Source organism: Heliangelus exortis, chromosome 2, assembly GCF_036169615.1.
Source record: "Heliangelus exortis chromosome 2, bHelExo1.hap1, whole genome shotgun sequence".
Lineage (NCBI taxonomy): Eukaryota > Metazoa > Chordata > Aves > Apodiformes > Trochilidae > Heliangelus > Heliangelus exortis.
This window is the reverse complement of record NC_092423.1, coordinates 125,718,167-125,743,462: the sequence shown is the minus strand read 5'-3', so window position 1 is coordinate 125,743,462 and position 25,296 is coordinate 125,718,167. Positions and strand designations below refer to the sequence as shown.

The 25,296-nt window shown below is 39.1% G+C and overlaps 1 protein-coding gene across 3 annotated transcripts; it reads right to left on the bottom strand.

The window, feature by feature from the left end:
- Nucleotides 1-309: 309 nt before the first annotated feature.
- On the bottom strand, nt 310-21,598 carry RIPK2 (receptor interacting serine/threonine kinase 2). Of its 3 annotated transcripts, none has more exons than XM_071737889.1 (11): nt 20,877-21,598; nt 17,175-17,328; nt 15,874-16,029; nt 13,591-13,748; nt 11,184-11,233; nt 10,664-10,825; nt 7,298-7,383; nt 7,018-7,107; nt 6,319-6,436; nt 2,596-2,775; nt 310-926 (listed from the first exon to the last, which is right to left on the bottom strand). In XM_071737889.1, exons 1-11 carry the CDS (start codon nt 21,062-21,064, stop codon nt 601-603), a joined length of 1,668 nt encoding a protein of 555 aa, XP_071593990.1. In that variant the 5' UTR covers nt 21,065-21,598; the 3' UTR covers nt 310-600. The 3 variants fall into 3 exon arrangements, with proteins under 3 accessions (XP_071593990.1, XP_071593992.1, XP_071593991.1); XM_071737891.1 differs by lacking the exon at nt 20,877-21,598 and adding an exon at nt 20,638-20,656; XM_071737890.1 differs by lacking the exon at nt 20,877-21,598 and adding an exon at nt 20,367-20,558.
- Between the last annotated feature and the right edge of the window lie 3,698 nt (nt 21,599-25,296).

The window sequence follows — 25,296 nt, the reverse complement described above, 5'->3', positions numbered from 1 at the left end:
TGAGGTCTGAAGCACTTGCCCTGGCAACAGAATGGAAAAAACCAAAACATAATGAAGATCCTGTAAAAATGCAATGTAAACTTCCTCCCAACATCAGATCTTCTAGGTTACCTCTGGAGGACTAACCAGTATGGCTGAAAGAAGGAAATTCAGTTTAAACACAGCATACAAGCCCCAAAATAGAGCACATAGAGGTTTTTCTTCCTCTATGGCAAAGATGAGATCTAGAGAGAAAAAACAATACTCAGTGTTGAGATGGGTTGTCTCAGTCCTGCAAAGTGAAAGGAAAGGATACATATAAGCAGAAAATATGTAAAAGGGGGAATATTTAATGTTTTTCCTTGTCATGTACAATAAAATGTATTAATTAAGTCAATAAACATCAAGTGTTTGTCTTTATGACTACTCTCCAACTGGTTAAAAACACTCCAGCTGATTAATTTGTAACTCACCACATGCAGTCTAGATGAATTCAGTGTCATTTCTGAGACTCTACAAAGGCACAGTAAAGACAGAGCAGTACATATATAAAACTACTATACAGAGACAAGGATCATGCTGTAAGAAATATTCACATGGCTTCATATGGAATGAACTAATTTAAAGATGCAGTCTTAGAGAATTAGGTATAACGTCTGGATAAGGTTGAAGTCCTAGCTGTTTGTTATCTTTCAACTTTTGTATTATAATTCTGGCAAATTCTTCTCCTTGGCTATCTGAGGTATCAAGAAGTTGTCGGACTTTTGATGTCCTTGTAGGTTTGGTGCTTATAAGTTCATAGTCTTCTTTCATGAGTAAAAATCTTGATAGAAGAGCATCCAATGACTGATTCAAACACGCTTCAGTCATCTGATCAATAATTTCTTCTCTTTTACTCTGGATCCATTGATGAGCTATGTTCTGTTGTATGGTTTCCAAAAGAAAATCTGAGATTGGAGAAAATTGAAAAAAATTAATACTGTAACGGTGTCAATAAAAACTGCTATAAAACAAAGATGAGAAAAAGCTGTTTAAAACTTAGCTTTGGTCAGAAATACACTAGACTAGTAACCATGCGTTTACCATTTCACTATTTTATTTCACATTTAAAGTATTCCAATTATCAAATTTGGTACTGATTTTATATGAATCACAGAACAATTTAGATTGCAAGGAACCCTTAAGGAGGTCATCTAGTCTTACGGCCTGCTCAGAGCTGGGCCATTTCCAGGGATAATTCAGGTTGCTCAGGGTCTTGTCCAGCTGAATTTTGAGCCCCTCAGTTTAGGAAGGATATCGAGGTCCTGGAGCAGGTCCAAAGGAGGGCAACCAGGCTGGTGAAGGGACTCGAGCACAGATCCTATGAGGAGAGGCTGAGGGAGCTGGGGCTGTTCAGCCTGGAGAAGAGGAGGCTCAGGGGAGACCTCATCACTCTCTACAACTCCCTGAAAGGAGGGTGTAGCCAGGTGGGGGTTGGTCTCTTTTCCCAGGCAACCCTCAGCAAGACAAGAGGGCACTGTCTCAAGTTGTGCCGGGGGAGGTTTAGGTTGGACCTTAGAAAGAATTTCTTTACTGAGAGGGTGATCAAACACTGGAATGGGCTGCCCCAGGAAGTGGTGGATTCTCCATCCCTGGAGATATTTAAAAAGAGACTGGATGTGGCACTCAGTGCCATGGTCTGGTAACTGCAGCAGTAGTGGATCAAGGGTTGGACTTGATGATCTCTGAGGTCCCTCCCAACCCAGCCAATTCTATGATTCTATGATCTTCAAGTGCTGGGACTCTACAGTCTTTGTGAGCAATCTGCTTCAGTGTTAAACCTGATGTAGTACTAAAAAGAGAGAGGTCATAACTTCACTTTCCATGGGGATTTTTATTGAAGTTTACTGAAAACATCCCTGTACCTTCCTGTGTATTTTCCTCAAGCGGAGGATTCACACAGTGAAAAGCTACTGAGTCACACATTTCCAGAAAATGACACAGCAATGACACAGCAAATCTTTATGAAGTTGAATATTCTTGTGTGGCCCACTAGGAAATATCTCTGAATAATTCATCATGCATTGGAGTTGCGGTTTTTTGTTGTTTTTTTTTAAGCATGCTTTAAACAGTTACTTAACGCATAGGGGTATGACCCAGTGAATTCCCAACAGAGCACCATTAAAAGTGAGATGCTGACACAGCTGCTGCTTCTCTTTGCCTTGCCATTAAAAGAGGAAGAATGACAGGATTAAAAGTGGGGAGAAGTGACAGGCAAAAAGGTGAATTAAGCTCAAACCAACTAAGCTCAAGCCAGCTTTTTCTGTGTTCTGCTGGACTGCTACAGCAGAATGGAGAAATAATATAAGCAAAAGGAATGGGATAAAGAAGACCCAAGGCACCAGGAATTAAGTTTTCTCAAATAAGAGAAAAAAAGCTAGGAGCTAGTTACTGATCACATTTTACATTGGTTTTACTTACTTTGTAATCTAAGTCTACAAAGAAAGTCAGAATTATTTGCATTCTTATTTTGAAGAATTTTACAAACAAACAAGTTCCAGTTAACATTTCATTTGCACACATTAGGTATTAGGACACTTATTGTGGGCCTTGGAATTCAACAAGTGTTTGCTGTACCTGAAGGAAGTGGTGATGATGGCAGCACACATGATGCAGAATTTGAGGCATATGAAATACACTTGTCAGATGAGGGCAAAGAACTGTATGGATGCCCAAGAAGTCTGGCACTCTGAGTTACAGAGGTATTTTCATCTGTGCTCTGATTGCTGAGAGAGTGAAGACCCTCAGAATTTCCATCTTAAAAAAAAACAAAAACAAAAACCAAGAAAAAAAGAGCAAGTTGTATTATTTCTATGTTCAATAAAATTCAGTCATTGGATACTATTTAGAACAATTCCATAAAACAAGTCATAACAACATAAATACCTAAATTCACTTCAGAGGAACACATTATTCCTTATACTCAGGTGTTACACATTTATGTCCCTTATCTTTTACCAAGCGTTGACCATGGGTTTGGGGGTCTTGTTTTCTTTTAAAAGAACATTGAGAAAATAAATCCAGTAGGTGTGAACTTTAAAAAAGCTCAGATTGACAGATTTTCCTAGGGACTGGAAGAACAAAACTCCTTCTAGTGTTTGGAGGTAGTTAGGAGTCAGCATAAAAGCTAACCAGTCTAATTTGATGAGGTTTGGCAGTGTTAACAAAGGTGGAAAGAATGAAAGAAATACTTGGATGGAAGGAAAGAACATGAGGACCAACGGTGACATTCAGTAGGAAGCCAATGGAACCTGGGGGGGTCAAAACCACACATGACTTCTTCATGTAAATGTTTTCAAAGAAAAGGGGGGGGGGAGGGTTTTATCATTTGCAAAGCTTAATAGTTCCTATTCTTCAGATTTTTTTATGGTTGAAAAAGATGAGGATGTGAAAGCAGCAATAAGAATGACTCAAGGAACAGATGACAAATAGCTCACGAGAAATCAATCACAGGACTTATGCCCAACTCTGCATACACTTTCCATTACAGACTTTCACTCACTTGAGCCTAAGATGTTAACTAAGAACCAGAGATGCAAGTGTAGGAATTCAGATGAACATCTAAAGACACAATAAGAATGGGTAGTTTCCTGGACAGCTCAGAATTATAGATACCCATCCAGTGGGAGTATTTGAAGGTGTACTCCTAGATCAGTGTTGATCTGCAGAAGAATATAGCTATAAGTACAAGGAGCAGAAATAGGAAAACATGAAAGAAATTACACTCTTATTATTCAAAAAAAAAAAAAAAAAGGTGGACTAGAACTCTTAGGAACTAGTACTAGATTTCATTAAAGAGAGAACGAGAAAGCATTAGAAGACAAATGGTGTGACTGAAAGATCATTTCAGAAAAGGGTTTTAAACAGCTCTGCTGGGTAGATTGTAGCAGTCACTAGGCACAGATAGATCTTCAATAGTATTAGAGACACAACTATTGGGATTGAACTATTATGGGAGAATGAACTTGAACAGTGACCATAGAATATAAAATAGAAACATGCTAATGAAATTTGGAGATGTTATTCAGAAAGAATGGGTGGACACAGGTTACTTAGAACCTATCTGAGTTAGAAGTCTGCAGTAATAGAAGTAGAAACCTGACAGAACAAAACATGAGACCTAGAGTTTCTGCTTCAAGCTGGGTCTAATGATTTGGAATAAAGTTGAGGAAAAAGCCCAACAACCTAGGCAGCTTATTCTGTAATGAAGGATCTTCTTTGAAAGAAAAAATAAAAGTCTAGTATATAGTAAGTTTTTATTTCAGGCAGAAAACACTTGTCATATTTATTTTTTAGCACCAACTACAGATGTCTGGTAGCCTCAGTTCAATGACTTAAATTAGACCATACACAAGGAGAACCAGTAGGATACAGTAGAATGAAGAAGATTATTTTACATCTGACCTTAAAAAGAGCTTATCCTGCTTGTCTAGCAAACCAAGTGTTTTTAAGGATTAGTCTCTATGTCAGAAGTAAAAGGGAACTGGGGATGTTTAGCATGGAGAAAAAGGAGGCTCAGGGGAGCCTCATTATTTGCTCTCTACATTACTCTCTACTTACTGCTCTCTACAACTACCTGAAAAGAATCTCTTCTCCCAAGTAACATGCAATAGAACAAGAGGAAACAGCCTCAAATTCTGCTAGAGGAGGTTTAGATTAGGTATTAGGAAAAATTGCTGCACTGAAAGGGTTGTCAAGCACTGAAACAGGCTGCCCAAGGAGGTGGTTGAGTCACCATCCCTAGAGGGGCTTAAAAGAGATGTAGATGTGGTGTTCAGGGACAGGGTTTAGTGAGACTTGGCAGCATTATGTTAATGGTTAGTGTTAAAGGTCCTTTCAAAAATAATTGGTTCTATGGAAATGGGAAAAAAGAGAAAACAAGGTAATTAAGCTCCAAGCAACAGCTAAGAACAAGTGTGTGTATAGGCTGGCTAGGGAAGAAAAATTAGAGCCTGAAAGTTAGAATACAGTTACTAACTCTAAAGGAGCAAGTTTCTGAAAAAGCCTTCTGATTTCATGGAAAAACCAACTCAACTAAAATCTGTAATCACTGACTTCCGTCTTGGTGCCACGCCAAACACATCTCTTGCCAACACCTACCTGGGAAAAGATTTTCCCTTGAAACTACTGCATCTAATTTTGGCAAAAAAAGAAGAATGCCAGTCTTTTTTCCAGAATAAAACTACCTGATGCAGATATTGGCAAATTAACAACGAACACTTCCGTGATTAGAGTTCATTTTCATGCTACCAGTCAATTTTCTAAAATTCATCACAACATTCCTATTAAGCTTGGTAAACACTAATTCTTCACTTTTTTGGGTTTTATGCTATTTGTACAGATAAATGCTTGGGTACAGGTACAGCCAAACTACACTACAATTGTTTTCTGTAATTTTCCCTGGTAAATCAAATGCCTTAAGCCTTCCATAATCTTATTTTCCCTGGAATGCCTGCTGCATTCATGTATTTTTAGTACATTGAGCACAAGCCAGAATTGTGGATCCATTCAAACCTGAGCTGGAAAAGAAACTGCCTGAGCCTTCCAGCCTCTACCAGGTTATCTCCAGTTTGGTAGCACCTCACAGCACCCTTTCTGATGCTCTACTTCATAGCAGTGAAGTCAACCATCTTGCCTACTTCACAGCACTGCTCCCTGCCAAGCCAGAGGATGCTCCCTTCATTTGAAATTTATGTTTGTGTTCTTTCAGGAGAACAAACTCAAGTGCAGCCTTTGTTTCACAATGTATTGCTGTTTTATCCCATCACGTATTTCTGGCTTCCATTGTCAGCAAAACCTCAAAATTGAGTTTTGTCTGGGACTTTTGCCAAATTTTATTCAGAAAAGGTGACAGCTAGAAGAGGTCTGGGCAAATACTTTCATAAGGCAATCAATTTTTCCAAGCCATTTTATTTATTGAATTAAAAATAATCAAGAGGTCAGACTGCATTGGAAACCTTCAGTTTACTCAGCTCTAGGAGTGCCTAAAAAAATGTTAAGACTTTTTATCTTTAGAAGTTCACAAATGATTAACCAAACCACCAACAGTCTGAAGGGACAAGTAAATTCCATCTCTGCACTCATGAACGAATAGGAAAACTGAATCTGTGAGGATTTCTCAAGTGACAGGAATAGAAAACCAGAGCTATAATACTCTACTTTTTTACAAAGTAAAACAGAAGTTTACAAAACAAATCTCTTTTTCTGGCATAAATGGAGATCCAGCTTTCTACTACACAAAAATGTAGTGTCACAGTGGGATTTTAAAGCTGCCATGGCAACTTAAATTTATGTACTCACCATTATCTCTACCTGATGAGAGGATATTACTCTTGGAAACAGACTTGAATCTTGATATAACTGGAGAGATGCTCCGAAGGGGAAGTGCATCACATTGAATGGAGGCAGAACATGTTTCCTGAAATTATTCCAGTTGTATATTGAAAAGGCACATTAAATAAATACAAACTTGTATTTGTTTTACATAGTACTTTCCCAGTATTGCCTTTCCCCTACTATCTAAATGCTCAACAAACAAAACAATTAAAATATGGTAAACCAGAAGAAATCATGTAATCCTAATACTTGTGTTTTTCAAGCAGCATTAAGAAGCAAAATACAAAAACAAATTTATATGACCCTATATAAGCAAAATCTGTAGACCCTATATAAACAAGATCTGTAGCAGTGTAAGGGAGGAGAAGACTTACAAGCTGCAGACACTTTGTGCTGCATTCCTCCTGAAGGGGGTAACTTTCACACATTTGAAGGATATACCAAGAGTGCTCTTCTTCTATCTGCTTACCCACCCTTTTCTATCTTCACCCCTATGATTATGCATTTGATACACCCCAACTCAACTAATGCACTTCATGCTTTTCCTGACTGCATAGGAAAGTAAACTGCAGAACAATTTCCCCTTACTAACTGAATCTTCCTTTAAGCTCTCAGGATCTTCACTGATACCAACAAACCAAAAGCAACATGTAAAATATTTACCTCTTGGGGATTCAGAGGTATATTTAGAGATATCTGCTGTACATCTGCTTTCTTTCCAATCTTATAAACACATCGTGATTCATATAGTGACTGGAAGAGACATATTTACCCACATTAAATTTCTGCAATAAAGACAACAGTGCTGAACAAGCACATACTTCAGCCAGATACAAGATTAGATAATTGACAAAGGGGATTGCATTTGTTTTAGCAAGCAAAAGTTACCAACTTATTTTACCAACTTATTTGACCACTGATAACTGTAACAAAAGCTGCTTACCTTTGATCTCTTTAACAGAACCACTGCTTCCAGCATAGCTATTTCATCAAATGTTCGCAGGACTGGCTCAAGTTCCAGTAAACATTCTAAACAAAGAATAGGACCTTGCTGAATTATTTAAAGTGGAAATTAAGTTTTCATTTTACCAAACCTACTTTTATAAATGCAATTTACGCGTATTTATAAATGGAAGTTGTCTCAAGAGGTATCAAACTACTTATGCTGCTAAACACAAGTTTCTTGATTTTACCTGTTAGGTCATGTGAAACACTTGTAAAGAAACCCTCTCTTGATCTGGCCACCTCAGCACTCTATATCAAGAGATTTAGGACTGTGCCAGACTGCAAGTCTTCCATTCCCCACATGGGAGTTGGTAGATTTAAGGTGTTTCAAGATAGACCAAACAAGTCTGGTTTGCTAGAGGAGACCAAAGAGCACAAGACCTCAGAGTGGATCAATCTCTTCCCACTCCAGCAGATGTGTAAAGGTTTATATGAGGAAAAGAAACAACCTGCCACCACAGCAATATCCAGAATAGATGCTGTGCAGCAGGGCCAGAGAAAATGGTGGTAGTCAAGGCACTGACATACCACATCCTGTGAATCCAAAGGATAGTGTCCACATGCTCACCAAAGGCAACAAATCAGAGAAATTAAAATTATCTGCTCAGATAGGGAGACACACAACCACCCAATATGCAAGTGACAACCTGTGCTGTCACACAATGTTGTTTTCCAATGCTGAAAAGTTTTAAAAAATAAATATTTCAAATTTTAACATGATTGTATTAGAGAAATGTCTCTTTTGAACTGTGTACAAGTGAAACAAAACCTCAGGCAAGGATAGTGGCACATTACAATTCTGCATTTCTGTGGGTTCCACCCATTTGGCAAAATCCATTTACTGTATTAGCAATCCATCATACAGTACATCTTATTGATGTATTTTTATATTTATGTATTTTTGATATATTGATTTTTTGATATATTGATGTATTTTTAGTTTTTACTGTAATTTTACTACCACAGTTCATTTTTATTAATTTTTTTCCATAAGCATCTTTAAAACATACATTCAATACTGGGATTCCTAACTTCTTGCATTAGCTAAAACAGAGTTTTGTAAGTTTGGCACTCAATTTTCCACACTGAAATACTAGCATTGTTAATTTTTATTCATTACAATTAAATTATAGGTAGATGTTCCAAGAGCATGCAGAAACACGGTGATAAGTAGACTTTACCACTTCTTTATAGGGGGAACAGACAAGTTAACCAAGATTTTCTACTTAAAGTTTATTTAACAAAAAGGGGTTTGGGAGTTCTAGTTTATCTCCTCCCTGTGCTATGGTAATTTCCCAAGCAGTGAGCTTTACTTCCCTTAATTTTGCAACAGTTTTGCAACTTCTTCTTTCTTTTTCAGATAGTAAAGTAGAAGAAAAAGCAATGCATATTTTCTGCAAAGATCATCTTACTACAGACATGGTACTAACCACAGAGTAACAGAATGTCAGGGGTTGGAAGGAACCTCTGGAGATCTCCTAGTCCAAGTCCCTGCCTGAGAAGGTTCAGACATTAGTCAGACCCAAGTTAGCTTACACTTTAGGTACATATTCCAGGCAATTAGCCCTTTGGTGACCATTTTGTTGTGGTTAACAAACACAGGAAAACAAGAATACATAAGGAAATATCATGATGTTTCTGTTCTTTTTTATTAAAAAAAAAAATATGAATAGATATATTTCGTTCCTTGGATAAAGAAAATACTATTATTTACAATCATACAAACCAGATTTGGGCCAAAATAACCTGACATTCAATTTATTATTAATGAAAAACATAACTATGCCTCAAAAGCAGTCACATAATTCATTTTGAATGGTGAACTTGAGGATGTTGTATGTGCTTGAATGGGTCCTCATTTTTTCCTCTCCCAAACTGATGAAAAAAACCCAGTTATAAACATTTCCTTCTAAGCTTTCTGACAGCAACTTACTAAAACTTTCCAGCTCAAAGGAAGTTGGCCCATAAAGGTTTCTAAAATAAAGAAATATCTGTTCACTAAAGCTACAAATGAAACATTAATGTTACCAGTAGAGAGGTCTGCAACCTTAACAAAACAACAACAAACAATACAAACTCTAAATCCAAACACCACCAGAACCAACTAAAAACCCCTGGTATTTCAGGTCTGGGTGTCTGCATCTTCAAAACAGTGAGAAACTTAAATATGGAATTGCTGAAGCCAGAGGTCTTTGTGCTGTTCTACATTTGAATACTTTCAGTATCTCCTATTCAACATTTTTGCCTTTCCAATGCAGTTCAGCTTTCCCTACAGAATTAGGATGTTGTTTTCTGAAGGAATAGGGAGGAAGTTTTTTAAGGGCATGCAAATTAAAGAAGCATAGTGTAGCTACTGCAGGAATCCTTACTAGCTTCACACCACGCCAACCACAGCAACACATGTAGGAGCAAATTTCACAGTTAAAAACAGGTGATCACTTTTTTACGATGTTTATAGAATGACCTTCCCTAGACAGCCAAAAGTCACCACAAAATTGAGTATATTATGGAAAAATTTTATGGGGGATAAATATAAGCTCAACATGCACCAGGAATGTCAGTTAGGTATGACAAATGTAGGTTTGCAAAAATCAAACCAATACTTTTTCAATTCACACTCTACCACTCTAATCTCTACAAGCTCACATGTCAGTCTTGTTCTCTAAATTCCATAATCCACTGTAAAAAAAGGCTGAAAGTAATCTATATTTGGTCTTGTAGAGAAAACACAGAACAAAGGAAAGATGGAAAGAAAGTGCAGAGCATGGTTTCAACCAGGTCCTGCATGATCTGAAAGGTGCAATGGCCAAAGATAAAGTCTCAGTGAAAAAGATTTATACTGAGATGCAAACATAAGGAAAAGTCACTATCTGAAGCTTATTTGACGTGCAGTTGTTTCATGGTGTGTTCTCCAGCTTGCTCATAAATCCCACAGCACTCATTATATACCTCACTTCCCTCCCCTTCTTAAAAACAACAAAAGTTATCTTCAAAGATAAACAAAAAACCTTAAGTGCAGGCCGTTAAACAGAAAATTCTGCTTTTTTACAAGTAAATTAGAGATGGCAAATGTAGAAGACTCCAACTAACATCTTGATTTTACAGCACACATGTAGTTCCATTCAAAAATATTTGTTTACATACAAGGTGGAAGCAAACACCTTATTGTATGCAACAAACCCGCACACATGTATCTCTTGGCACCTTTCCCATTTCTCTTTTGCAGTTATAACCTTGCTCTGCACGTGTTTAATAGAAATACATCAATTTAAAAATCTTTTCTTCTTATGCAAAGTAAACTCACTCAAGAAGGATGGTCTTTCATCTGGGTTTTGTGCCCATCCACTTCCTATCAACCTTACGACGAGCGCCCGATGAGGAACGTCCATGGATAAACTTTCTTCGCTCAAGTCCAGTCGCTGTCCCTGTGACACACTATACATTATCTGCAAGGGGTTTGTAACTTCTGTCAAAACAGACATCATGCATTCATTAGAAATATATGCAACGTAAACAGATCACTACAGGAGGAATAATTTCATTTGCAGACATAGTATTTAGAGGTGACCAAGATAAGGTTATGTTTCTTTTACAAAAAGACGTATTTTCAATTTAGCAAACACTGTAATGAAAAAAACCCCAACAGACAATAAACCAACAATAGAGGAAAATACTCTAATTTGAAAAGTAACTCAAAGTGTTCATCATCAAGCTTAAAAATTGAATAATTAAAAAGTAACCCTTAAAATGAAGTCCTCAGGTACCCAGGCTTCAGGCTTAGCCTTTATGTAACACTGGAAAAATAAAGGAAAACATGGCCTTACCTTCAAATGGCTGTTTCCTTGTCATCACTTCCCACATAATAATAGCATAACTGTTTAAAAAGATGTTATTTTAGAAGATATTATTTTAGATTACAGACACTTAACAGCACAATGTGCTCAGCTTTACATTTTATTAAAATGTTTTTCTAAAATATAATATAGTATATATATATATACTATCTCTATATTTAATACTATATATTTATATATGCTATATAAATAATACATAAATATATCTAACTATATCTAACTATATAGCTGTATAGCTATAGCTAAATACAGATTTCTATGATGATCTGAATATATGAAAACTAGCAGAAATTTTAAACAGTTAAGTAGAGAAAAAGGACGTGGCATATAAACTCATTTCCTAAGTCTGCATTAGCTCTGCTCTACTAATACATCATGAATTCTGTGCATGCAGTTTAATCTCAGCATGCAAACTGCTCTGTCCTCACTGCAACACTGACATCTCCCCAGTCCAGATCAAAGCTGTTTGACACTCCCATGGCTGGCAGGGTGCAAGGATGGAGGATCCCACACCTCTATCCCAACACAAAGTCAGAGGCAGGTAAGAGATGGACTTGCATCTGGAAGCACACTCCAGCTTTCCCCCAGACATATATATGTGCAATACATGCAGTCTTCTCTACAGGGAGAAATGTCACTTGTATATACAAGATTTACTTTACAAAAGCAACCCCCAAGAAGGCAACCCTGAACTATAGCCAGCAGACTGAACACACATTTTGCTTACTCAAAGTGATTTTTTTTTCCATTCAGATCAGCATGAATACAAAGTGTCTCAGTGACTACAAGGGAGCTAAGGTTAAAATGAGAGAGGAAAAATATTTCACTATTTAAGAACCTAATTTCCAATTTAAAATATATCCTTGTAAACCTCTACTCCTTGACTTTTTTTCATACATCAATTTAAAAATAGATTGAAAAGTTTTAAAACCTGTTATTTAAAATGGAAGCAACAAAAATGAAACTATGGAAAGAATTACTTTTTTTGTTAAAGAAGAATTACACTATGCTATTTTCTCAGTTCTGCAACCCTGCAGCATACCACGTCCTGCTGATTCCCCATTACACTATATATGCCTTTCATTTTTATCTCTGCTTCAGAGCACCTCCTTCTGATCCTGAGCACAGATCTTCCTGTGTGATTTTTCTGGTGGTCATTTCTCTGTCTCTCTACCTTCACATCTTCCTGCCTGGAACTTCCATCCTTCTTTACCATGTTGCCTCAGTTTCTTTCCTCTCTTCTCAGATAATCTCTTTCCTTCCTAATTTATCATCTTTCTAAGCTCTTCTACTGATCTTTCCTCTCTTTTTTTCTCCCATTTGCTTGTTATTTGTCTGCAGACATTTTTTTTTTTTTTAACAAAAATTTGTCTTCTGCATCTCTTCACCCATTAAGCCACCAATCATACTTCCAAATCCTCTAAGACAAGAAGCCAGAAGAGCTTAGGTCACACTGCTAGATTAGGTCACAGGTATGTTATCATCCCTATTCTTTTCTCAGCAATGTCAAGGAACTTTGTGTATTCCTTAAGGGTAAGGGATAATTAAAGAGAAATACTGGTCTCCCTGGAAGTCAGAAAGACCCTCTGAGACTCATTCATTCATCCTCAACCAAACTACAACCCTGTCAAAAACAGCTGAAGGTAAATGGGGTACAACAGATAGATGGACTTAATCAGTGATATGCCTCTTCATGCCTCCTCCCCACTTTTACATGACAACTCTCTCCATGATCATTCCTGTAAACTTTGAGCTCTCCAAGGCTTTTCACATTAGCCAAGTGTAATCCTAATATCCTAAGAGCAACTTCCATTCCACTACATGGGTCCCCACTTCTCTACTACATCCTATGCTATTACTCCAGCTACTCAGAACTGACTGAAGTATATCTACCTGAACTTTCATAGAAGTTATTCCTTAAGGACATCTTTCCAAATACTTCCACCAATCCCATTACCCTCTTTTTTCCTAACCCCTTTCTGAAAATATGTTTTCCTCTTTCCTTCCTGAGTACATCCGGCAAATTGTATTAATCGGTGGGCACAAATTACAAGGGTATCTGCACTTACATAATGGTTTGAACAGTTGTTTCCCACCCTACATTATCTCTCTGTGTCAATTCATCTATAGAAACCAGTCTCCTCTGTTTCTGTAGCTGTAGTTTAATTTCTGGAGCTTTACACTTGTCACAGTGTTTCGTCGAGAAATAAGTCATCAAATCCAGCTACCACTTGGTATTATTTTCCTCCATTCATTTTGCTTATACACTTATGACACTTCTAAAAACAATAAAATTCCTGAAAGTATGTTAAAGTAAGTCCAGTAAGTCAAATTTGAATTCAGATTGCAAAGCCCACGTGAGAACAACATGAGTTACCTGTAGATATCGTGTTTTACACTTGCACGGGTTTTCTGACTGGGATTGTAATCTTCAGGTGGCATGTAGATAATTGTCCCTCCTTCTGGCAAAGAGGTTTCACTTCGTGATTGCGACATGGATATGACACGCCATTTTGACATGCCAAAATCTGCAATCTGGAAAGGATAAATCAGTCCTTCCGAGAAGAAAAACTGGATTTATTTGCTGACTGAGATAAAAAATTCTTGAAATATGCCCTAAAGAAGGGGTCACTCAAGTCGCTGACCTAACACACAAAGGTATGTGGTTGTCCTAGCAACAGGAAACACCAGCTCCGGTTCAGAAAACATTCTCAGGTCATGACTCATGCAATCCCTAAAGGACTGTCCTAGCCTGCTGATCTCTGAAACAAGGGTTCATACACCCTGTAGCTGTAACTGGACAATCTGCACTGGACTCTGTCCAGTATGTAGACAATCTCTTTCTTTGGTAAAAAACAAGCAAACTAAAAGCCATTGAGGACTTCCATTTCCCTGATTGTAAAAAACCCCACAAGTTTAATCTGGCTCTATATAATTTAGCCTTCAGATAGCCTGAGACAGTTGCCATCACAGAAAAATTCTAGGGCACTCCACACCCAGAACTGTGAAATATTCATCTTGAATTAATAAATCTGATATTCTGAACTTCTGTGCTCAAAAAGTTGCTGAATACTTTCTTTACTCAGCACTCTGTGGCCTCACCCCTTCCTACAGAGTTTAAAGACTTTCAACATAGATGCCTGTGGCAACTAAGATAACAGAAATAAGTTCTCTGGAGAGTGTACAGAGAAAATCTACAGTGAAAAAATAACCTTTTTTTCTTTACAAATCACTTCTATCAAGCCTTCCTCACTGCAACTGGTTGTGTTACCTTGCTTATTCAGTAGATCTGGGACAGCCAGAAGCACTCTATAAATCACAGAATCATAGAATGTCAGGTTGGAAGGGACCCCAAGGATCATCTAGTCCAACCCTTCTAATACTATTGTTTATATGATATGTTTCAGCACCCTGTTGAGCTGAGACTTAAAACTTTCCAGAGTGGAAGAATCCACCACTTCCCCTGGGGCACCATTCAAATGTCTGACTCTACTCCTAGCAAAAAATTCTCCTCTTGTTGGTGTTACTTTTATACCTATCCAATAGTACTTCTGTTTGGCATACATGACAACCTTCCTGACCCTTCATACCAGCTGTTCTAATTTAGCAAACCTTGCTTCAGCCTCCACCCCCCAAACACTTAAAAGACCCCCAAGGACAGTCTTTCAGACCTTATGGGGGGCAAGTAAGGTAAGCAAGTGTTTCTCTCTTCCCTTCAATTGCTCCAGCAAAACAACTGTTTAGATGTGGTCAGGCAGAGCACCAGAACACAGAAGTGCTGTTAGGGATTAAAAAAGCGATGGATAAAAAAATTACTTGGATCAGTTCCCTAATCAGGTTTATCAGGAAGCTCGAGAGATGGCAATGCCAGCACAAGTGAGTGGGAGGAGGTATGAGCTGCTGAGGGTGTGAGCGGAGACAAAGCTGTGTAAGGCACCTTGCTGCCAAGATAAATATCTGCGCAATGCAGAAAGAAGAAATCAGGACGGGGTCTTTGATCTTTGCTCAAAGGACTCACAAGAAGATTCACCTCACAGTAGCAACTGAAGCATTCAAGAACAAGTTAAGTACAAAATAGCTCTGATTTCTCATTTACTTGAACTTTATATTCTATGAATTTTAAAAACATTTAAACTAGTATTACTGCTCTATGTACGTTTGCTTGCTCTAAGGAGCTTCACAAAAGCTATTTTCCAACATGCTTGGATTTTGCAGTTACATTTCACAAGTTCTTCTACTTCGCTAACAGAACATGTATGTACATAAATGTCATATGGGTTATTTGAATTTAACCTGCTGTCCTCCAGAACTAACTTGTCTGAGCAGCTTGGACAGGAACACTCTATATTTTCTTCTCAGAAAGGTCCAGATATAGCTATCCCTGGAAGGCTGCCATACAAGAGTGTCACTACTATTGAGTATCATGTACTGCTGTAACAGAAACAGCTCAAATTTGGGCTTTCTGGTTTTTTCAGACAGATGAAACCCACACTAGAGCAATGCAGAGTATTCAAAATAAAGCTCGATGGTCTGTCTAAATGTCTGACATACAATTACATCCTCTCTGTATGAGCCCATCCTCCCTCTTTCCCTTCTATGGGGATTAAAACACTTTCACTCATTCTGGATGCTGAAGAAAACACAAATTAAATAACTGTACCTTGACATGAAACTCATCATCCAACAAAATATTTTGGGTTTTCAAGTCATGGTGCAGCAACGGAGGATCCATGTTGTGCAAATAGTTTACTCCCAAGGCAATTTCATAAAGAATGCGGAATCTCAGGCACCAGGGAACGTCAGGATACACATCTTTCTGCCAAGATAAAACCACAAAACCAGAATATAATCTTCTGCTCTGATCTACGAGCACAACACAATGACTTTTTATAAGGAGAAAGTGACTTGGGCAGGCAGTAATATTTAAAACATGCATTACAAGAACTCCTTAAAATACTGTAACTGAGCATTAAGACTGCTTAGCTGTAAAAACACAAATAGACATGTTAATCATGCAGTGTTCTGTTTCCATTCCTTAGCATTCAGATAATAGTTAATGACTGCTATACATGACGTAGGACAGTTACTACATTACTCATTCATATGAAAATATGATTTACAGATGAACTCCTCTATGAAACTTGCAACCCACAGATTATGAGTACTACGCAAAGGAAGGAAAGAATCATACTGTTCAAGTGACACTGGGGGTAAAAAAAAAAGCTGTGGTGCTTTCTCACAATATACTAGCATTTACAAACATTAACACCAAGAAAAAGTCAGTAAAACTCAACTGAAATCTTGAAAATTATATTGACACTAATACTTTTATGAAAAACACGGATGAGTTCTGTAAGGCATGAGATGTATATTGATTAAGGGTACAGACAAAGCTGCACTGCTGCTGAGATAACTGCAGAAGCTTTAGAGTAACAACACTGCACGCTCAGAACAAGCAAATGGAGACTTCAGAGACACTCTGGAGAGTAAGATGTGGTAGAAATATCCATAGGTGTTCAGATTAGCAATATTTGACTTCTAGAAACTAAAGATAAAATATTTATTTTTTAATAAAGATTCAGATTCAGTGAAAAAAAACCCCACCATTTTTGTGGGATATTTACATTGGTCATAATTCTGAAACCCAGGTTTCAGACCTTTCAACCCATGAAGTAAGCATAAGTATTTCAGATTTTAATTAGAGAATGACAGAGAATTTTAAAGGGACTGTATACAGTAATTTGACATAAAGACAGCAATAGGTCCCAACATTAAAGGAAAAATTATAATAAAATTAAAGTCTGCTAAGTCTTGTTGATTTTTGGGGAAACAGAAAGTCTATCAGAGCCCCCCAAATTTCTAGTAATAATACAATTCACTACACTACTTCCTTAAAGTATGGAAAACAAAGGGTATCTGAAACAACCAGGGACTGTATTTAAGGTCTGTAAGTACACTTACCCCATGTAAAAGCTCGTTTAATGACCCATTTGTCATGTATTCTGTTACTATCCCCAGAAATTCAGGCTCGTTGCAAATTCCCAAAATTGGCAGAATGTAACTAAACCTGGCTTTGTGTAATATCTCTGCTTCTTTTAGAAGATGGTTTCTGTCACTTAAAGAAACAAATAAAAAAGGTTACCATACCAGTACAAGGAAACTCGGTGCAAATGTCGGTTCACTAAAGTGTCTTAAAAAAAATATGTACCCATATGCAGTACCACCACCTTTCACCATTTGCTTCCTAGTATGCTTTTTTTTGATAACAAGATACTGTAAGACAAATGAGAAGCTAAAAATCCAAATACAAGACAGCTTCCCCAGGTTTGCTGTACCACACAGATCTATTTCCATCACATTTTTCAGCCATGTTTCCAGTAAATAACGATACAGTCAGAACTCAAATTATTCACTATCCTGTGTGTGACAATAAAGGTAATGACCAGATACATTTGTCCTATTTACTGTCCGTTTTCAAGCCATGAGTTTCCCTTGTGGCACAAGGGAATTATAACACTTGTAATTCTCCAACCATGCAAATTCAGTGAACACTGACATGCACTAAAATAACATGGGTTAAACGAAAGCACCTTCATTTTCTGAAGGAAAAGAACTGCCCAACTATGTTTTGTTTTCACATAAATTGTTCCTTCAAATTGGGCCTCTGCTTTGAAACACCCTCAGGAAAAAACATTTCCTGACTGCACAGAAAGAAGGGGTCACCATCATGATGTTTGGCCTCCTCGAAATGTGAATCTGATGCATCTTTACAAATTCAGACCTTGCAGCATGTGCATTCAAGAAGCTCAAGTTTTATTTAAGAATACACTTGCTATCATCCCTAAAAGTGACAAACTTTTTGGTATGCCATATATCTCAAATTTTCCTGAAAAAAATAAGGTTTTGTTTACAGTGAGGGTATCTGGACCATAAAGGGCGATTCTAAGGGAAAAAAAAAGATTTAGATTTTATACCCAGGTGACTATGATATCCAAATACTGGACTTTTACAGCACATCTGGATGCTAGGCAGTCTGGTTTAGAAGCAATAGAGCTGTGCTGGGGCATTGCTGCATACAAGTCTGGGCTATAGCTGTGACAATTTTCTCAGCACAGCAAGGTGTTATTGTTGCTATAGAGCTCCTGAGTGAGAGTTGGCTTGAAACCATCAAGTCCAGGGTACACACTGAAGAGCACATGTCAGTCTGGACCCAGGAATGTAGGGCTATCCCTCACAAAGAAAAAGCCACCAGAGAATATGGGGAAAGGAGGAAGCCTGGAGAACTAATGCCTGCTCCTTTTAAAATAGGAAAACTTTGCATTTAAAAGCAGTTCTTGGTCCTTATCTGTGGGATGGGAAAAGGCTTCTATTATCAGAAACTCTAGGAACTGTGTCAATAAAAGCATGGGACAAGCAACAACTCCCTTCCTTCCTCCCTCTCTCCAGAAATGACTGGATTTGGGAAAGCTAGGGATTTTCCCAGACTATGAGGCACATCTGCATGGGATTTAACTGTAGGCTGGGAAATGAGTTGCAACAGATTGAGGTCTACTCCTGTGTCTCTAAGTCACTTCACCTTTGTTTGCTCCACACCAGGTCACTGAGTAATGCCTAACTTAGTACACACCCACAAGAGCTTTCCAACCAGCTCTGCTTTTTGGCTGGTCACACACACACTATCCCAACCTCCGGGATACACAGCACAGGCTCCCTGGATGGGTAATTAATTGCACCATGAACCCTCCCCTTTTCTTGACAGCATTCACAGGATGGCATTTTATGTTGCCTACTACACAACTGACAGATCACAGAGACTCAGCTGTAACAGATTTCTTGAAGCTTTTGGTCTTTTGATAGCATCTCCAGGCTTTGCATGGAGGCTGAATTATTATTATTATTACCTCAGTTTTCATTTTCACCATAATTACACAGGCTACATGTCCCACTAATCTAAATTCCTGCAAGGCTAAATCAGTATTCTTTTCTCCCAACTGAGTTCAGAGGATAAACATAGTATTTCTGATTATTAAGGATTTAAGTAGACATTTGAATAAAGAAAAAAAAAAATCAATAAACTTATTAGAGAACACAATATTCCAGTTTAATTGAGATTCCATTTCATTCTGGCAAGATTTCAGAGATAAAGCCTGTGTAAACACACATGAAAATAAGAGTTGAGATAGTTTTAAACAACTTATTTATATTCTAGCATTTTGGGTCACAAGACTAAAAACCTTGCTATTTTGAGTGAAGCTGTTCTGCCTAAATGTCTAATAGTAGATCAAAGAAACCTGAGGCAGTAAGTATTAAAGACACCTAAGAAATCAAAAGGCAGGTTTACAGTCAGGTAGCCTTCTGACTGTTGAAAAAGATGCAAATTTGCATTTATAAAAGAAAAAAGGCACTATAGGGAGTGAATGAGGCAGAGATGGATGGAAATTATTACCTGCTGCCCCCTTACAGTGTGTCCACCCCTTACGGGAGTGCCAGCTCCTGCAATAAACTCTGTGTCATTTGGGCCTCAGAAAAATGGGAAACACAACTGCTACAAGTGGAGGAGCTTGGAAAATACCACACTGCACACAGGGGCCTACAAGCCTATTATTTCAATTACCTTCTCTCAGTGCTGAGACCTTAGACCAAAAAATAAAAAAAAAACTCTAAAAAATCCATTATGCATTGTCTCAGAGAAGCTTCTTCCAGGAGACAGAAGCAAACTCTAGCAATGGTTTTAAACTGAGAAGGGTTAGATTTAGGTTAGATATAAGGAAAAAATTCTTCACCATGAGAGTAGTAATGTACTGGAATAGGTTTCCTAGGGAGGCTGTTGCTGCCCCTTCCCTGAAAGCATGTGAGATCATGTTGGATGAGGCCTTGTGCAGCCTGGTCTAGTGGAAGGTGTCCCTGCCCACGCAGGGGGGTTGGATCTTCATGATGTTTAGGGTCCCTTCCAACCTTAACCATTCTATGACTCTATCATTCTATTCTATCTCTGGAAACAACCAATCTATACTAATGACTTTCATTTTAATATCCCACTGATACTTCAGCAAAACAGCTGGCAACCAGCACACCCGGGAAGAAGCACAACTGTGCAAATCCCACGTGGAGGAGGAACCCCAAGGTGAGCATTGCAGGAGGAAAACAAAATACCTTCAAAAGAGGCACTGAGAATGAAAGCACCCGTTTTCAGCAAGAGAAAGAGAGAAAGCTTCAGGGCTGCTACACGCTTGCTCATGGCTCAAGCTTATTCTGTCTTCCGTCGGATCTCCCCTTGCTCTTGTATTTCCATCAGCCCATCATTTTCCATCCCCCATTAAGACACCCGGCTCTCTCTCGGGCTCCACCAATCTAACAAAACCAAGGCGGGCAGATCGCCCCCCACCCACCACAGCCCGCCCTCCACCCCCCGCCGCCGCGTTACCCACTGCCGGGACGTATTCACAGAATGTCCCGGGACACAGAGGGAGTGCCGAACCCCCTCCCTGGTTTGGGGGAAAGGCAGGTTCAGTTCGGTCCTTCCCTTCTCCACGGGACATTGGGGGGAGCGATGGGGGAGGCGAGGTTACCGGGAGGGTCCCTCACCCGGCTGCCGCGTCGCCGCCCATCATCCCCCCACACTCCCCCTGGGTCGCCCGCTGCAGCGATGCTCCCCCATTTTACCTGTCTAGTAGTGGTCCCTGCAGACATTTGAGAGCCACCGGCACCCTCCAGTCAGCGTGACGGGCCGCAGATACGGTACCGTAAGCACCACGGCTGATAAAGCGCAAGTCCGGGAGTTTGTTGGAAGGGATGGAGGGAAGGGCGTAGCTGATGGCTCCCGCCAGGTTTCCACCATCCCCCCTGCTCATCCTCGCACTCCGCCACCGGGGACGGGTCCACGGACGAGTCCGGGCTGCCGGGGGCGGCCGCGCCGTCTCTCCAGCGTCCGCAGTAGATCCCAGGGCGCAGCTCCTCTCGCCTTCCTTCCTCTCCTCTCCCCCGCACCTCCCGGGCCCGCCTCCGCTCCAGGCCGCCGAGAGTCCACTCCTCCTTCAGCCCCACGGAGGAGAGACTTCCCCGAGGAAAACAGCTTCACGGGTCAGAGAAGGCGGAGCTGCTGCGATGAAGTCTTGGGAGCAGGAGGAGTCCGAGAACCAGCCCGGGGGAGCGCAGTGACGGTCCCGGCGTTTGCCCGGCATGGGGGGCAGCGGCCTCCTCCTTCGGGGAAGCCGAAGCGTGGTTCCGGGAGGCGTCCCCCGGGCCGGGGGACAAGAGGAGAAGCATCCCCCCGCTCCGTCCGGAAAGCGGGTGGGGAATGTGTTATTAGTGATGCTTCAAGACGATGCGGGATGACCGGGCCGAGCCCGTCCGGGAACGCCGCGCTCCTCACCCCGCCCCCCGGAGCTGTGGCGGGTGCCTCTCCCGGGCTGTGTCAAGTTCTCAGGTTAAGCGAGAGGAAAGAGAGCGTAAGCGCCCTCTTCACCTCCCTTATGTTGCCTTAGGAGGATTTTTAAAGGCAGCGGCGTTTCAAAAAGTGAGTTTTGAAATTTCCAGGAAAAAAAAAAACAAAGGGCAAGCAGACCCATGCCCCTGCTGAGAGCGAACCGCCTGATGGGCTGGGGTGTGTGCGACAGCTTCAGGTGAGGGTTGCTCAGGAAGGTTTCGCAAGGCCTCTTCACAAAGTCAAGTTCTCACAGATTAACAAACACAGTGCTTTAAAGTTAGAAATGTGCTGCTTTCCACTAGGAGTGGCAATTCTGCAGGATGAAATGGAGGTAAAGTAAGTCAGTCTTTCACCTTACATGTGTATGCATCATGGGCTCAACTTCTGTGCCTTTTCACTTCTCCAGTAATGGATATGGACCAGGGAATGAGGGAAAGGAGCAGTTTTGAGACTGTATTTCCCAGCTTGCACTTTAAAGCATGGCAATTATTTTTTAGTTCTGACTAGGTTGTCGTACTTTATATGGCTTTTCTATGTTTTTCCAGGTTTCTTATATCATGGATGATTCATATCATCCAAATGCTGCAGCATTACTAACACTGAGCAGCCATACAACACAAGTACTGGCTTTATTTTCAGTTTTCATTTAGCCTGTGTCCTTCAGATAGAAGTATCCCAGAAGTAAATCTGATGCAATGTTTGCAATATGCAGGTTTTGCATATCTGTTTCTGCATATCCCCCTTTGTATTTACCATGTTGGTAGTATTATTTGTCCTACTGTTGTTTCAATATTGGTACATAAGAAAGATTTTGTTTCTTAAAGAAAATAATATGCAGTGAAAATACAGAGTGAGCATTTTCCAAAAAGATAAATTGGTGGAGATCCCACAATGAAGAGGGTGCTGCCAAGGGGAAAAACATAATAAATCATCCCTGCTTTGGCAAGCCCCCCTTATTTTCATTGGTATATTAAAAAGCATTTTCTCGAATGATGTAAATGGCATCACAACTGACTTAATGCTTCATCACTTAAGTTATGTAGCATAAACTGCAGCTAAAATAACAAGTGATCGCTGTGCAAAATAACATTTAAAATATTCCTTTCAGATTGTGTTGAAACTCTTAACTGTTCTAAAGCTCAAATATATGACATCCGTTGAAGTCGTTATAGTGTTCTGATTTTTAGATAAACTGTACAATTGACTTTAAATCAATGCTGTCATGGTGTTCAGGAAAGCTATGCAACAATATCTGTTGACTTTCTACTTCCATCTGTAAGCTGGGTCACAGCCTCATACCTGAGAAACCTGTAGTGGGCTCACTCGTAGTACATGCGGTTAATTTTCTTTTGAATAACTTTGTAGAATTTTTGAGACATACCTTGGCAAGTGTGTTTCTCAAGCAGTGTAAGACCTAACTTGTTTCAGTAGTGCATCATGTGTGAAAAAAATTTAAACTGTATTTGTTCTGTTACTGATTTTTATTTAAAATCCCTCTGTTTTCTCTAAATGTAAGCAGGATCCCTTCTTGCAATAAATGCGGAGTGACCCACAGAAAGACCAGTGGCAGAATTAAGGATAAACAATGACCAAATAGTAAACTCTGAATTAGTTTTAACACTTTCAGTATGCTAGAGACTGAGAAAAATTTTTTAATTTTTTTTTTTTTTTTGGTAAAAAAATCCATCTATCTGTCTATACAACCAAAGTGGCACCTCAAACTTCACTTGAGAGGGCCTGCAGCTCCCTCATAGTTAGAGTACATATGATGTATTTTTAAAAAATGTGCTCGTTATGAGAAGAGAAAGGTGATGGAGACAATGTGCTAATTTTTGTGCTCCTGTCTGTTGGTGTTAATGGGATACAGTGCTCACCTAGAAGAAATCTGAGTATCTCTAAGCACTGGCATTTCCTACCCCAGTTTTCTGGAATTGCACTGAGGAGTTAAATCTGTAGGAAGTTCTAAAGCAGTGGGTAAATTGATTATGTCTGTCTGAATAATCCCAAGATCAGAGAGAGTACAGACCAGAAAATCAGAAGCTGGGTCCCAGGGCCTAAGTGCAGGACCAACGAGGGAAAGTATGTTTGTGTTGTATCCCTCTTCCTGGGACTGGCTCTCAGACCACATCATAACAGCTCTGCTTGTCATTCCAGAGTCCTCTAGCAAAGCACAGACCTGTTAAACTGTAATTTGAGATTGTGCAGTTGACAATAGGGAAAATTAATAGTATAAATATATGTATTTATACTATATATATAGCATATGTATTAATATGTTATGCATATAAACAACAATTAGGATATTTGATAACCACCTTTAATGTGTTATTTATGCAATAAATATTTTTTTGGCCTAATTAAGTCCACACTGTTTCTGATGCTGCTCCTGTTACTTTTGAAGGAGCAGGTGGTGTAAGCTGTAATTTGCCATCTCATCTGTCTCACTGTGTGAGGTGCTAAATGACCTGATGCAGCAAGCTGTGCCTTTCACATTGCTTGGACGTAAGAATAAAAAAGTGTTCTTCATACTCATTTTTCAAAGTCCTTTATGGTTGCAGGCAGGATCCCTGTTCGTGTGGGTTTCCTAAAGGAAGGTCAGGCTTTTGATAAAACAAGTTTTCATTAAATGCTGTTTACTAATTATGGAAACAGTGTTTAGATGATGTAGCAGATAAACAGCTGCCTCTTGGTTTCTTCTTTGAATATTTAACTTGTGGGAATTCCCACAATGACTTTTTCATTGTATTTAAGAAGTCTTAGGTCTGTCTCTTCCCTTCACAGGGGAAATTTCAGGAAGTTCACATTGATAATGAGATAAGCAAAGCTCCACAGCAAAGAGGCTATTTCTTTATGCATAATATTCCTCATGGTTCAATTAGTATTGTAGTGAATGTAATTCTCTTTCTTGAATATAGTATTTGGTGAAACTGGTTTAGAAAGTGTGATAAATTTGTTGAGCATAATCTTCAGCTTGTGAAATTCAAGAGGGCAGCAGCTAGTCTGTCTTCAGTACAATGATAGGAACTTGTAAAATGCTTTTCACACCTTGTATCTCTGTATAAAAGATAAATAACAACTAAAATGAAACACATTTTCCAGACTGAGGTGGCATTTGTTTTCTGATGTTCTTCCCTATGGGCAGCACAGGGTAGAAAGAGCTCTTAGATTTCAGCTGTAAATAGGCATTTACACAGATGTTCAAAAGAGGATACAAAATAGGGAAAGGTGGGAATTTTTTTCTGTGCGTTTGTGGAACTCACACAACATTGTTTCCATCTGAAAGTCAGGCCTTCAGTGCATGGATGCACCCCTTTATATTCATATATACATATAAACATTTATATATATATATATATATATATATATATATATATAAATGCACACCACATGTATGTCTTTACTAATATAAAGACTGATTTTTCTGAAATAATCTGTTGCAATCATGCGCTTTCATCCAGAATAATTTTATTTAATTCTTATGGACAATAAACATCAAATCTACTTGTGTTGTTTTTAAAATTCACCAGATTGACTGTGTTTCTACAATAGCAAAGAAAATTGTATGGATCTGTTTGTTGTCAAGGCAAGCTGTTCAGATTTAAAGAAGCTATGGTTTCATGATGCAGTTATAAAAGCTGTTTTAATCCTATATGAAGA